The sequence below is a fragment of the Pteropus vampyrus genome, unplaced genomic scaffold, assembly GCF_000151845.1.
Source record: "Pteropus vampyrus isolate Shadow unplaced genomic scaffold, Pvam_2.0 Scaffold395, whole genome shotgun sequence".
NCBI lineage: Eukaryota > Metazoa > Chordata > Mammalia > Chiroptera > Pteropodidae > Pteropus > Pteropus vampyrus.
Window position 1 is genome coordinate 294,582 of NW_011889176.1, and position 13,594 is coordinate 308,175.

The window sequence follows — 13,594 nt, forward strand, 5'->3', positions numbered from 1 at the left end:
GCGGGCTGGACAGCAGCTCCCTGCGTTTCTTTCCAGATCGTTCACAGGACGCTGGCAGCCATGTTGGGGGCCCTGGCGGCGCTGGCGGTGCTGGCGGTGATGGGTGATGTAAGTGGCACCGTTTTGCGTCCAGGGCTTATGTTCGGATGGGATGCCAGCCGCACACGGGCCGGGAACCGGCCGAGAGCCGGTGTTTCCGCGCCTTTGTGTCGTGTCCCACGTGTCCCTCCAGAAGCTGTGGTACAGGGACGAACTGACAGACTTCGTGGCACTGATGAGTACTTTTCATGTGATGTTAACACCCACGCACACACACAAATGCACACACACACACGCACACACGCACACACACACCCAGCACCGTCATGTGATGTTAACGCACATGCACATACACACTGCCCCCACACACGCACACACACACCCAGCACCGTCATGTGATGTTAACACACACGCACACGCACGCACACACGCACACCCAGCACCGTCGTGTGATGTTAACACACACGCACACACACACGCACACACCCCCAGCACTGCTGTTCTCCATTTTAGCTGAGGAAAGGCTCGTCATGGTCACGCGTGTGCCCAGGGCCGTGTAGCTCAGGGGTGTGGGAACGGACCCTGGGTGCTCTCAGCCCTTGGGGACGAGGGGGGGCCATCTGGCTGGAGCGGAGGCGAGAGACGACGGGCGGGAGCCCCAGGTCCCCAGTGGGCTTCAGCGGGGACGGGATCTGCCTTCCGACTCCGGCCCGAGGACCGGGTTTGCCGTGAAGGGCAGCACGTCTGTCCCGCCCGGCACCAAGAGGACGTGGCGAGAGTAACGGGCAGGTTTGTGCTTTGACCGTAGAGACCCAGCCTGGCCCGCGTGGTGGAGTGGATCGATTTCGAGACGCTGGCGCTGCTGTTCGGCATGGTAATTACAGACCCCGGCGGACGTGGCTCCTGGGCTGCTGTCGCCCGGGCCCTTGTCCTTTGCCGCCACGGCTGCTCATCGTTCATGACACTGACGGTGCCGAGCCGCCTGGCAGCATGTGACTGGTCCGCGTTGGCGCGGGCCCGGCGGGTCCCTCCCGAGCAGGAATGGGGCGTTCGGGGCCCTGGGCCGTCAGCTGGACAGTCCAGTCTGCGGCCTTCCTGAGAGCGAAAGAAAATTGCAGTTGAGCGAATTTAGTTCCTGCCCTTAACATATAAAACAGAACGTCCCAAATAAATGAACCGTGTGAGTTTGGGTGATTGGAGTAAGTACCTGTAAGCATGTGGATGAAGGAAGAGGCCCCCCAAGTGATGATTCGTGTTTGCTCATGTGTCAGACGCTGTCAAATGGCCACTCTGCCGTGAAGTGTCACCTTCGTAGGGAAGGGACTAAGATGCACAAGCATGGGCCACGAGTCGTAAACCGGACAGCGATGGGGTGGCTCATGAGTCCTGGGTCACCGCGCCTGTGAGGGGCTGGAGGAGAGAGTGGCCGCCTGCGTGGAGCAGGTCCTTGTGTGTCCTCACCCTCCTCGCTGTCGCTTGACCCCCGGCGGTACTGACAGCGGTCTCTGCCCCTCCGGGGTCACAGCCAGACCAGCTGCTGCCCGTGGAGGGCGCGGGGGCAGGGCGCCATGACCGCGGCTCCAGCTGACCTCGTGGCAGGTCCTGGGAGGCTGCAGGGGTGGGCGTCTGGAAGGGGGAGGAGGCTCCCCAGAGGTCTCACAAAAACTCAGGCGAGCGGTGACCCGTGGCCGCCGTGGTGCAGGACCGCGCACGGGGCTGGAGCCGCAGACGCTGGTGGCTCCGTCCTGGGGACGCAGCTCAGGGTCGCAGCCGGCAGGGTTGGGTTCCTGCTCCTCGGCATGCTGACGCTGCCTTCTCCGTGTTCTCACGTGCTTGTCCCCCTGCATGTGTCTGTGCCCTCACTGCCCCTTCTAAGGACACAGTCGGACGGGGCCAGGCCTCGCCTTCACCGCCCCCGAGTGCAGTCTCCTGCTGAGGTAGCCGGGATTAGGGTTTTGACATGTGGATTTGCGGGGAGGGCACAGTTCGTTGCTTTCCATTGACGTCAGTGCAGCAGGCCCACGGCCGAGCCGCGGTGCGCAGGGGCCGAGTCTACACGCCGGTGCTGCCGGCCGCCCGCCGCCCTGCTGGCTCCATGCTGCTCAGCCCCTGGGCGGCCGCTCACCTGAGCCCGGGTTCCAGTCCCCGGCGGTTCTGGCCGTGGGCGTGTGGGAGACCGCCCTGGACCCCACCGTCCACGCCCGCATGAGGCCCCTGGGTGCGTGAGGCAGTGCGTCCCAAAGCCCACAGGGCCTTTTAGGTTGGGAGGGACAGCGATGGTCCCTCTAGACGAGGCAGGTACTTACGCTGAGTCTAAACTGAGTTTGGGATATTTTTGTTTTGTCCAGTTGATTTGCTTCTGGCTTTGTGACTGTGAGCACGTCACCTCCCATCTCTGCCCCCGCCCCACCTCCTGGTCTGTAAAACAGAACAGCAGCGACTCTGGCATTCACTGTGAAGGGCGGACGGCGTAGTGATGTCCCTTGGGCATGGGAATAGTGGCCCTGTGCAGGGGGCCTGTGAGGGCACTGCCCGCGGCAGGCCAGCAGAAGCCCGACGGCACGGCAACCTCACGTAGAGGCCGGGGCGCAGGCGCGGAGCTGAGTGCTGTCACCTCGCTTCACGGGGGCACTAACGGCTTCTCCCTCTCTCTGCTTCTCTTCCCCACAGATGGTCTTAGTAGCCATATTTTCAGAAACTGGATTTTTCGATTATTGTGCTGTAAAGGTAGGTTTGATGTGTCATTTAATAATTATGTTTTAATTAGTTGACAAGTTTATTTTCCACCATCACATATTTGGTGAGTAAAACTACTACTTAAAGGAAACGTTTGACAATGCCATTCTCCTTTATGAAATTACTAACTTCTGCAAAGCCGGGTACAGCTGCTAAGGCAGCTTCTCCATAAACGACAGAAGGGGACTTGAGCCGGCCATCTCTGTGACGTTGACGGTCGGCAGGTTCAGAGCTACGCATCAGAGATGGAGAATCTGTTTCACCAGCACATTCTGATTGCTTTTTTTTTTTGGTGAAATAATATACACGAGCGCTTTCTACACGTTGAACATAAAAACGCTCACTGTTCTAACTGGAACCCTGGGGAATCTTCCAGAACCTCTAGGCTCGGTGCTGGCCCCGTCACTCGGGGTTGGCGGGGGACACTCTGCCGTGCCTGCTGGTGCAAAGGCCAGTGCTGGGTCGGACTTATATATTTACTTTATTTCAACTGAGAAGCTCTTTAATAAACTGTACCCGACAAAGCCTTTGCACACCCCGAGCGGTGGGGCCGTGCGGTGACGCTTGCCACCTCGCACCTCCCAGGGAGGTACCGGGCCTCCCCCTTCCGGCACCGTGCACTAACTGCCCCCAGAGGCCAGCAGGCTCTCGGGCCAGGCGGACCCCAACGCCGCGGCCCAGGCTGTGCGCACAAAGGGAGGTCGGACTCCGCCGGGCAACGTTCCAGGGCCGAGGCCGCGAGGGAGGCTCAGGGCCAGGGAGCTCGGCCAGGTGGCCCGGAGCCCAGGGCCCTCGCCACCTCGCCTCAGCACACTGGGGACCCGCGGGCCTGTCTCAGGCCCCCACGCGTGTTAATTCCCAGAGCCCCTGACGAAATGCGCACCTGCCCTCAACCCCTGACTCCCGTCCCTCTCGTGCGCCCCAGGCCTACAGGCTGTCCCGAGGGAGAGTGTGGGCCATGACCATCATGCTGTGTCTCGTTGCCGCCACCCTCTCCGCCTTCCTGGACAACGTCACCACGTCGCTGCTCTTCACTCCTGTGACCATAAGGTATGCCGAGGGGCTCACCCGGGGCTCGGGCCAGGCTCACGGCCATGCCCGCATGGGTCAGGACATGCAGCCAGGCCGGGAGTTCCCGTCCCTGTCCCCAGCGCTGCCCGCCGAACAGCCGTCTCGCTGGCCGGCCCTGGGGAGGGCTTTGTGGGGCGACTCTGGGAAAGAGAAACTCGACGAGATTCTGTTGCTTTTAATCCCCCACTCCCTGCAGTGGGCGTGTGTCGATCACCCCAGCTGTCTGCCCGGAGTCGGAACCTTGAGTCCGGAAGCTTCTGAGGCCGCGGGCCCAGCCGCGCCTGTACTTCATGCTCTTTATTTTAAAGATGGCTTTCTAGGCATCACAACCCTCCCGGGCCGGCCCCGGGAGACAGAGGGCGACAGGTCCCCCTGGGGTGCAGGGGCTTCGGACAAGTCCCTTTTGTCACCTGGCCTGGGTTGTGCTGTCACAGGGATCCTTTCAGACAAGGGACCCTCCCAGACACGAAGCCTGAGACCACAAGCTCGGAGCCACCAGCAGGGCTGACTTGCAGAGCTCAGTGCCCCTGTCATCTGATGGGTGGTGACGCTGAGGGCAGGGACAGGAACAGGGGACGGGCAGCACCGTGCATGTGGCCTGTGGTGTCAAGTCCATACCCTGACCAGACTCCCGCTAGCCCCACATACAAGCAGAGACCTGGGGCGAGGGGCGCTGTTGCCAGCCTTCCCGTGCAGGGGATACAGTGCCCCGCTGCCCAGGTCTCGAGGTCAGTGAAAGACGGGGAGAGCGCCTCCAGGCTGCCGTGAACGCCGCGTGCTGCCCGCAGGCACCACGCCCTGTGCCTGGCACACGGCCAGAGGTGGCCACAGGACCCTCCAGCCAGGCCCACTGTGCCCCTGACCTTGCAGGCAAGCCACAGCACCAGGCCCAGGAAGAGCAGAGGTGGGGACACCCATGTCCCCATGTGGCCCGGCCCCCGAGGCTTGTCTCAGCCTCGCTGGCACCTGCTGATGTCCCCACTGTGGTCACCTGGTACGGCAACCCTGTGCATCAGCCCGAAAACTCATCTTGAGGTTCAGGCGTTAGTGTGGCATCAACTAGTCTCCCGATCTCGGTCCTCGTTGAGGCCACTTAGGTGGCTGGGGCTCCGAGGGTTCACTTTGCAGAAGCAGCTCTCGGGCTTCCCCAGCCGGGAGCCGCCACCACCGCTGACTGGGCAGGGGACACACCCGGGTACTCAGTCCTGCCCGGCCCAGACGGCTGCTCCGCCAGCGTCCACACAGCCCCTGGGTCAGCCCAGGTGTGCAGGTGTGGGGGGCCCTGTGACACCTTTCCTGAGCTTTCTTTACAGCGACGCTTCTCAACTGTGTGCTCCCCAAACCCACCTGGGGGCTGAGAACGTGCCTCCTGGTGCCCAGGGAGCGGTCTGCCCGGGCAGGCCCCCGAGGGCTGAGTGCAGAGTACAGGGCGGAGTCCACGCGGGCAGCTTTGGGCCGGGGAGGGGCCGGCTTAGGGCCACATGCAGCCCCTGAGGCCCTGCATGGGCTAGGGCCACGGGTCAGGCCAGTGCTTTTCAGGCCCGCCTCCTGCCGGGGACCTGCCCGCCCCTGGAGGCCTACACACAGGACTGCGCCCCTGAGACCGAGGCCTACACACGGGACTGCGCCCCTGAGACTGTGGTGGGGAGGTGGGGCACATTCCCACATGGAGGCTCTGATGGCTGCTGGGGTGACCTCCAGAGACACGTAGTTCTGAGAGTCCACGGTGGCCTGCGACTCTCGCGTCGTCATCGTTCACCTCAGCATCGCTCTCCTGTGAGTGCGCATGTGTGTGTGCACGTGTGCATGCATGTGCACACGTGCGCACACAAGCGCTTCACTTGCACGAGCACCTGAAACACGTCGAGGTTGCTCACGGCCCCACAGTGCGATGGTGGGACCACTTTCCTCCCTCCCATCGTGACAGGTTATGTGAGGTGCTCAACCTCGACCCGAGACACGTGCTGATTGCAGAAGTGATCTTCACCAACATCGGGGGGGCCGCCACCGCCATTGGGGACCCTCCGAACGTCATCATCGTTTCCAACCAGGAGCTGAGGGAGGCGGTAGGTGCCGTGAGGGTGGCTTCTAACAGGAGAGACCCTCCTGGCTTGCACGCTGCCCCCATGACGCTGTCACCAGGAGTCACCCCTGTGTCGGCTCCACGGAGCCGCGAGCGGGAGGCCAGTTGACTGCCCTTCTGGTGGGGACCGAGGTGGTCTGAGTCTCTGTCCCTCTCACTCTGATGAGTGCTTGAGGAAACGATTGGGTGGAATAACCTGCTTAGTCGTCGCGTGTCACATCAGCAGGAAATGAGGTTCCTACTCGCTCATCTTAAGAGTAGGGTGATCTGTCCCCTCGCACTTTTCAGCTGTGGCGGACGACTTCACTGATGAAGGACTTGGGATTAAAAGAAACAGGTCCAGAAAATGAAGGCTTTTAGAAAATTTTTGGAAGATCTTAGCGATATATAATTTCTTCGTCCACTAAAATAAAAACAAAGTATTAGAGAGACTGCAAATGTTACTTCACGTATCTTAGAGTTCGAACTAGAATTAGAAAATTAATTTTCATTTATCGTTCTTTGGTGATTAGAATTTTCTTAACATCCCTTCCCTGAAGCATCGGTGAAGTTCCTTCCGAATTGGCGTCATTTTTCTAGATGACGTGTTATGCGTGTGTCCCTGCGTGTGCGGGCGTGTCTGCGTCTGTGTGCCGTCCCCCATAAAAATATGTAAGGCTTTGAGAGTTCACGGCTCTCGGTGTCGACGGCCATCTGGACCTGCTGTGCTCCAGAGATTTGGGGTGCAGCTCACACGCTTTGGCTGAACTTGAGCACTGTGTGGTTGCTGTGCGGGGCCACGTCGGCAGCCCCGTGTGAGCTGACGGTGCTCCCACGACCGCGTCCCCCTGGAGCGCCCTGGCGGGCGGCGGGTCCCGCGGGCTGTTCTAGGGGTACCGGTCACCCAGCCGGGCCTCGGCCACACAGGAGAGAACTATTTTTAGAAAAAATCTGATTACTTTTACTTGACAGTAAAACATTCATTGTGAAAAATGAAAGCACACGCGTGCACACAGACGGCGGCGTCCCCCCAGAGGCGAGTCCTGTCAGGGTGGCGTGCACATGGCCTCCCGGAGCTTGTGTGTGGCTGGCGTACTGGGCAAGGGGTGGGAGCAGCACTTCCGCTCAGGGCCAGACGGCTGGGGGGACGGGATCCTCCCTCAAGGGAGTAGACCAAAACCCGAAGGGACAAAACCGAAGCCGAGCCAGAAGCAGACAGTGGTAACCAAGGTCATGGACGTCAGGCCTTGGGCAGGGAGGACAGGCGAGGCCGCCCCGCGACTGCCCCGGCTCGCTGCCCTGGGAGGCTCTCCGGGTCGCAGGCGGGAGGGGACAGAGCCGAGGGTGTGGGGCGACCGAGACAGTTGGAAGGGCCATGGAGAGAACCCAGAGGTCGGTGGGGTCACCGCCGAGGCCAGGGGAAGAACAGCCCAAACGGACGAGAGGGCCGCGTGCTGCACACGGTCTGGGGCCAGGACCGATGTCCCTGCGGGGAGACGGGTGGCCGCTTCCCACTCGGCCCGGACTCGGCCCTCCCCTGGGTCCCGTCACCTTAAAGACCCGTAGCAATCCAGCTGTCCTAAGGAGCGAACCCCAGGATTATCGATGGCGTTGCAGAGGTATCCGACCGCACAGTGTCACGTCGATCGAAGGTGACGAGGCCGGCAGGCGAGGAGGGAACGCGGCCCAGGCCAGGGAACGCGCCGTTTGACGCCCGCGAGCCCGGCCACGCAGGCGCACGGCCTCACGTCTCCGCTCCCTGCCCCCAGGGCCTGGACTTCGCCAGCTTCACGGCGCACATGTTCGTGGGCATCTGCTTGGTGCTCCTGTTCTGCTTCCCGCTCCTCCGGCTCCTGTACTGGAACGAGAAGCTGTACAACAAGGAGCCCAGTGACATCGTGGGTGAGTGCGCGCCTCGGGCGCAGCCGGCGGTGTCGGTCACGGAGGCGCCGCGGGGCCCATCGCACGCACGCAGAGCGCCGGGAAGCGCGGTCACTGGCGCGCCATCGCTGTGACCCCTCTGCCCCCCGGCACGTGGTGTGCCTTCCGGGGGCGTAAACCCACGAGCTGCGCCTTTTTAAAAGTTAAATTTATCGTGGCGACGTGATTAGTGACATTGTGTAATTCCAGGTGTAGGACGTCATAATTTGACGCGTGTGCTCTGTCGTGAGCTCACCACCCCAAGCCTCGTTTTCTTCCATCACCTTGCGTGTGCCCCCTTTACCCGTGTCGCCCTGCCCCCCTCCCCAGGTCACCACGTTCCGATGTCTGTGTCCCTGACTTTGTCTTTGTTGGTGCCACTTTTGGCTGCCTATCCGCCCGTGGGTGAAGTCGCACGGTGCTCGGCCCTTTCCGCCTGCCCAGTCCGCTCAGCGTGACGCTGTCGCGGTCCACACGCGTTGTCGCCCACGGCCGCGTTTCCTCTGTCCCACGTCATCTTTATCCAGCCATCTATCGAAGGCTTGTTTCCGTGTCTCGGCCACCGCGAACAGTGCTGCTGTGAGCATCGGGGTGCATACGTTTTTACAGAAAAGTGTTTTCTCGTTTTTCGGGTAAATGCTCGGAAGAGGGCTTGCTGGGTCATGAGGCAGCCCTGCTCTTAAGGTTTTCGGGAGCCCGCACACTGTTTCCACGGTGGCTGCACCGATTTGCTCTGCCGCCGACAGTGCCCCGGGCTCCCTGTCGTCCACGTGCTCACCGACGCTCGCTTCTTGTCTTCTTGATGACGGCCACTCTGACAGGGATTCGATTTGCATTTCCCTGATGATGAGTGACCTTGAGCGTCTTTTCGTGTGTCCGTTGACCAGCCGTGCGTCTTTCTGGGCAAAGTGTCTGTTCGAGTCCCCTGCCGGTTTGTTCACTGCGTGTGTTGTTCAGTTGTATGAGTTCTTCATCTATTTTGGATATTAACCCCTTATTGAAAGTATCACTTGGAAATATCGTCTTCCATCCGGTGGGTTGCATTTTTGTTTCGTTGGTGGTTTATTTTGCTGTGCACAAGCTTTTTAGTTTGATGGAGTCACATTCATTTATTTTTGCTTTTGTTTTCCCAGATTTTGGAGTCAAGTTCACAGAATATCTCTGAGGCCAGTGTCCATAATCTTAGTGCCTTTGTTTTCTCCTGTCATTTTGTTGTTTCAGATTTTCCATTCAAGTCTTTAATCCTTTCGGGTTGATTTTTGTGCACGGTGTAAGAGAGCGTGGTCTAGTTTCATGCTTTTGTCTGCCTTGTTTTCCCGACGCCATTTATTGAGACTTTCCTTACTCCATGGTATTTTCTTGGCTTCTTTGTTGAAAATGAGTTGTCCGTATATATGTGAGTCTATTTCTGGGCTCTCAGTTCTGTTCCATGGGTCTGTGTGTGCGTTTTTCTGTCGGTACCGTACTGTTTTGATTATCGTCACTTTGTAGTATAGTTTGAAGTTGGGGAATGTGATACCTTGGACTTCGTTCTTTCTCGGGATAGCTCTGGCTGTTTGGGGTCTTTTGTGGTACCATACAAATTTGATAATTTTTTGGCCAATTTCTGTGAAAAATGCCATTGGAATTTTGCTGGGGGTTGCATTAAATCTGTAGATCGCTGTGGGGAATACGGTCGTTTGATCAGTGTTAATTCTTCCAGTCTCTGAACACGGAACATCTTTCCGTTTCTTCGCGTCTCCTTTCAACGGCGTCTTGTCGTGTTCCGTGTGCACCTTCGCCGCCTTCGTTAAGCTCTCTCCTGGGTCTTCTTTTTGTTGTAATTGTACATGGGATTGTTTTCTTCATTTCTCTTTCTGAAACTTTGTTGTTAGTGTATAGAAATGCAATAATTTTCGCATATTGATTTCGTATCCTGAACTTTCACTGTATTTGTTTATTGTTTCTAATAGTTTTTTTTTTTAGTGGAGTCTTCAGGGTTTTCTGTATATAAAATCACGTCATCTGTAAATAGTGATAGTTTTACTTCTTTTAGAATTGGATGCCTTTTACTACTTTTCTTGCTTAATCGCTCCGACTGTGACGTCCGTTATCAAGTAGAAGAGTGGGGCGAGTGGGCATCTTTGTTTTGTTCTCGACCTTACGGGAAAAGCTTTCAATTTTCCACCATTGAGTATGATGTTAGCTGAGCGTTTGTCATATGTGTTATGTAGAAGTGCTTTCCTTCCACATTCATTTTATTGAGTTTTTTGTCAAAATAGATGTATCTCGTCACATGCTTTTTCTGCATCTGTTGATATGATCATACACTTTGTTTCATTTTTTGTTTTTTATTTCAGCTTTATTGAGGTATAGTTGACAAAATTGTCAGATATTTGAAGTGTATTATGGTGATTTGAAGTAGGTATAGTGCGAAGGATTATCCCATCTCGTTAACTGACACATGTATCGCCTCGCGTATTTATGGTTTTTCTTATTTATTTACTTATTTATTTATTTTAAGTTTTAAAAAGCTGGACATTTCTGCAATCCGTGAGGCGATCCCCCCGTTGCTCTGGCACCGTTCGGCACTGCATGACCATCGCCATGCTGTCGACTGTGTCCCCGGGGCCTAAGTCCCCCGTGACTGGTTTGTACCCACCAGTTTGTACTTCTTCATCTCTTCTTACAGTTACACGACTTTTTACCTTTTACTTGGTGTATGGTGTTGACCGATTTGTGTTAAGCCGTCCTTGCATTCCTGGGACGAATCCCACCTGATCGTCGCGTGTGGTCCTTCTGATGCATTGTTGTATTTGATTTGCTGCCCTGAGCTGGTTGTCAACGTCTTACCTGCTTGGGAGGGTTTGGTTTTAATTTCATCTTGAGTTCTTGCGATCCGTGAGGTCAGCGTGTTGCACGTAACAGGTGCTTCATGAGAATACTGTGTCTCCTTATATTTTTATAGTGCATAGTTGGAGAAATTTCTGTCGTACCTTTAGTGGTAAGACAGAGGTTGAATGCAAACTCTCATAAACTATTTTAGTTATTTTAGAAGCCAGTGAACGAGACCGGCCCCACCTTCTGTCCTACCCCGTGCCCTAGTGGGAGTCCCAGGCACGACCCACGGAGAGCCTCACCCTACTTCTGGTGTTCACTAGGCCTACTTATGAAAGAGCTCAAAGGCCGGGCCGGGTCTGGGTTCTGGCTGGAAGCAGGGCCGGGGCTGCTGGCCAGGGTGGCGGGGAGGGGTCGGGTGCCAGCTTTGGTTGTCCGCTCGAGTTCGCCCTCTGCCCAGAGAGTGGACGTTGCACCGCATCACGGCCCCGGTGGCTTTCAGAGGTCAGCTTTGTCTCCTGCGCTGAGAAGCCACCGCTTCGGTTCGGCCCTGGCTCACTGTGTGCCATGGGGGGTGTTCCCGTCCCTGGAGATGGTGAGGGGAGCGGGCGTCAGCTGACCTGAGGCGGCGGAGACCCCAGCCTCGGCCTCGTCTTCCCCAGAGCTGAAGCACGAGATCCACGTGTGGCGCCTGACCGCCCAGCGCATCAGCCCGGCCAGCCGCGAGGAGACGGCCGTGCGGGGCCTGCTGCTGCACAAGGTGCTGGCGCTGGAGCACCTGCTGGCCCGCAGGCTGCGCACCTTCCACAGGTAGGCAGGGCCGCCGCGGCCACAGCGGTGCCCGTGCCGCCCGGTGTGCGCGGCGTGTCACTCAGAGGGGTTCCCTAGAGTGGTGGGCCGTGGCCGGGGGACGGTTGCAGCACCCTGCCGAGTAGTCCGGGGTGCCACGTGTGGCACGGGCCTCTCGTGACGTCACCACAGCCGACCGTCCCCACGCCCCGTGCGGTGCGAGCTGACAGCCCCGTGACGGCGGAGACGACCACGGGCGGAAGGTCTGGGCGACCTGCCTGGGGGACACGCCAGGCCCGAGCTGACCCTCGGCGGGACCGGTCCCGCCACACGCCACGCCCTGCAGCCGGCGCCCTGCTCGGCGCTCTCCTGCGTGGCCGGGAGCTCCGCAGCCTGGTGACTCGGTCGGGCCTGGCGCTGGTCTCAGTCCAGGCTGAGATGTGAGGGTCCAGGCCAGGAGGGGGCAGGTGACACGTGTGTTGTCCCAGGGGACATGCGAGTCTCTGGGGATGTGGCAGGAACGATCTCCCACGGGGCGACAGGCGGCAGCCAACCCCGTGTTCCCAGACTGCCGGCCCTTGGGGGAGCCTCCAGGTGGCTGTCCGCTCCTCCTGCGTTAGTCACATGGGGACCTGAGGCCGGAGGGCCATGGCTGCCAAGGCCACACGGACACCATGGAACAGGCTGGGCTGAGGGCGGCCTCGGGAGCGTCCCTTCCGCACGTCGTGTGTCCACGTGCTCTGAAAGGCCGTCCTCGGCGGCACTCGCCCGGTCTGCTGTGACCCGCCTTGGGGCCCGTGGTCATAGTACGTGTGAGTGGCCACGAAAGTAAAATTCTCCAGCACGCAGCCTCTTTCCCCGAGTCGGTGAGGGAGAAAATACAGCAGAAACGATGGGCGACAGGGAAGCTGGGGAGGGGACGGCAGCTGGGGCCACCGAGACGGCGCAGCGGGGGCGGGGCCCCGACGGGCGGGGGCGGCTCCCAGACACCTATTCGCGGTCTGCAGCAGTCCCCCCGAGGCCGGTGGCATCGCTTTCACTGGGTGCGTTTTCCTTTAGTAAGTGTCGTTGTAAACGTGAGACGTCCTCACTCGGAAAAAAAGTCAGACAAGCAGGAGGTGAGGCGAGGAGGCGCGGTGTCCACGGTCCCCGCGCGCACGCTCCGCCACCGCCCCTCCCACGTCCGGTCGTCAGCATCTCTCCCAGCCACGACCCAGTCCCCAGGCCGCCGGCCACGACCGGCCCCATCACTGGCATCACAGTGGCCGGCATCCTGGCCAGGGGCCGAGCCACGTGCTGCCGACTGTCCCCGCCGCCCCCCTGCTCAGTGCCATCGGGAGAGTGAGGGGCCACCTTTTCTGTTTCAGACAGATCTCGCGGGAGGACAAGAACTGGGAGACCAACATCCAGGAGCTGCAGAGGAAGGTGCGAGGCGCCTGGCTCCGCTCGGGGTGGGGGTCGGGGTGGGGGGTCGAGCCCTCCGCCTCGTGAGAGGCTGCGCCGAGTCACCGCCCATCTCGCTCCCGGGGACGTGAGTGTTTTCCAGGGGCGAGAGGGGGCAGCACCTTCCACGCTCGGCTGTGCGCCCACAAACTGAAGGCTAAGCTCCATGTTCCCTCTGTGACCGAGGTCCCTGTGCCCCTTCGTTTGGGTGGGCCGGTGCCTGTGGCCCCCGAGCCCAAAGACAGGTCCATGGGGCCCATTTCTCAGATGACAGACGCCCGGGACGGGTCGGCTTTGGGGACGGAGGGGGCGTGTGCTCTGTCCACGGCTCTGACTCGAGCTGAGGCTCCTTCGGGTGACTCTGCTCATCTTCCTGCCCCAGTGGATGCCCTCGGCCCACCTAAGGACACATCGCGTCCCTCTCCTGGCCCAGAGGGCTCCACTCCGGGTCCGGGAGGACTCACCGTGGGTCTGTGGGGTTCCAGTCCGCGCACTTCCTTCCCAGGAGAGGCTGCTCGCCTGCTCTGGTTGTCGACTTGTGCCAGGAACATATTGACCTTGGCTGACGGGAATGCAGCCGGGGGCGCCCTGGGGTTGTGTGTTCTCTGGGGGTCTGGTCTGTGGTTCCTGCTCCCAGGCTGCGTCCCACCCTGACGCTCAGGGTCAGGGAAGGAGAGCGCGGCCGTGACACTCCTGGGCCCAGGCGTGTCCCGACCC

At 59.4% G+C, this 13,594-nt stretch overlaps 1 protein-coding gene across 1 annotated transcript in view; it reads left to right on the plus strand.

Moving 5' to 3' along the window:
- Window positions 1–13,594, plus strand: part of OCA2 (OCA2 melanosomal transmembrane protein) — a 44,259-nt gene that overhangs the window by 10,235 nt on the left and 20,430 nt on the right. Inside the window, exons 6-13 of the mRNA XM_023523592.1 lie at window positions 37–108; window positions 848–913; window positions 2,710–2,766; window positions 3,701–3,825; window positions 5,774–5,912; window positions 7,678–7,810; window positions 11,308–11,455; window positions 12,802–12,859. Coding sequence (XP_023379360.1) covers window positions 37–108; window positions 848–913; window positions 2,710–2,766; window positions 3,701–3,825; window positions 5,774–5,912; window positions 7,678–7,810; window positions 11,308–11,455; window positions 12,802–12,859 — 798 coding nt within the window. The remainder of the gene's footprint in view (window positions 1–36; window positions 109–847; window positions 914–2,709; window positions 2,767–3,700; window positions 3,826–5,773; window positions 5,913–7,677; window positions 7,811–11,307; window positions 11,456–12,801; window positions 12,860–13,594) is intronic.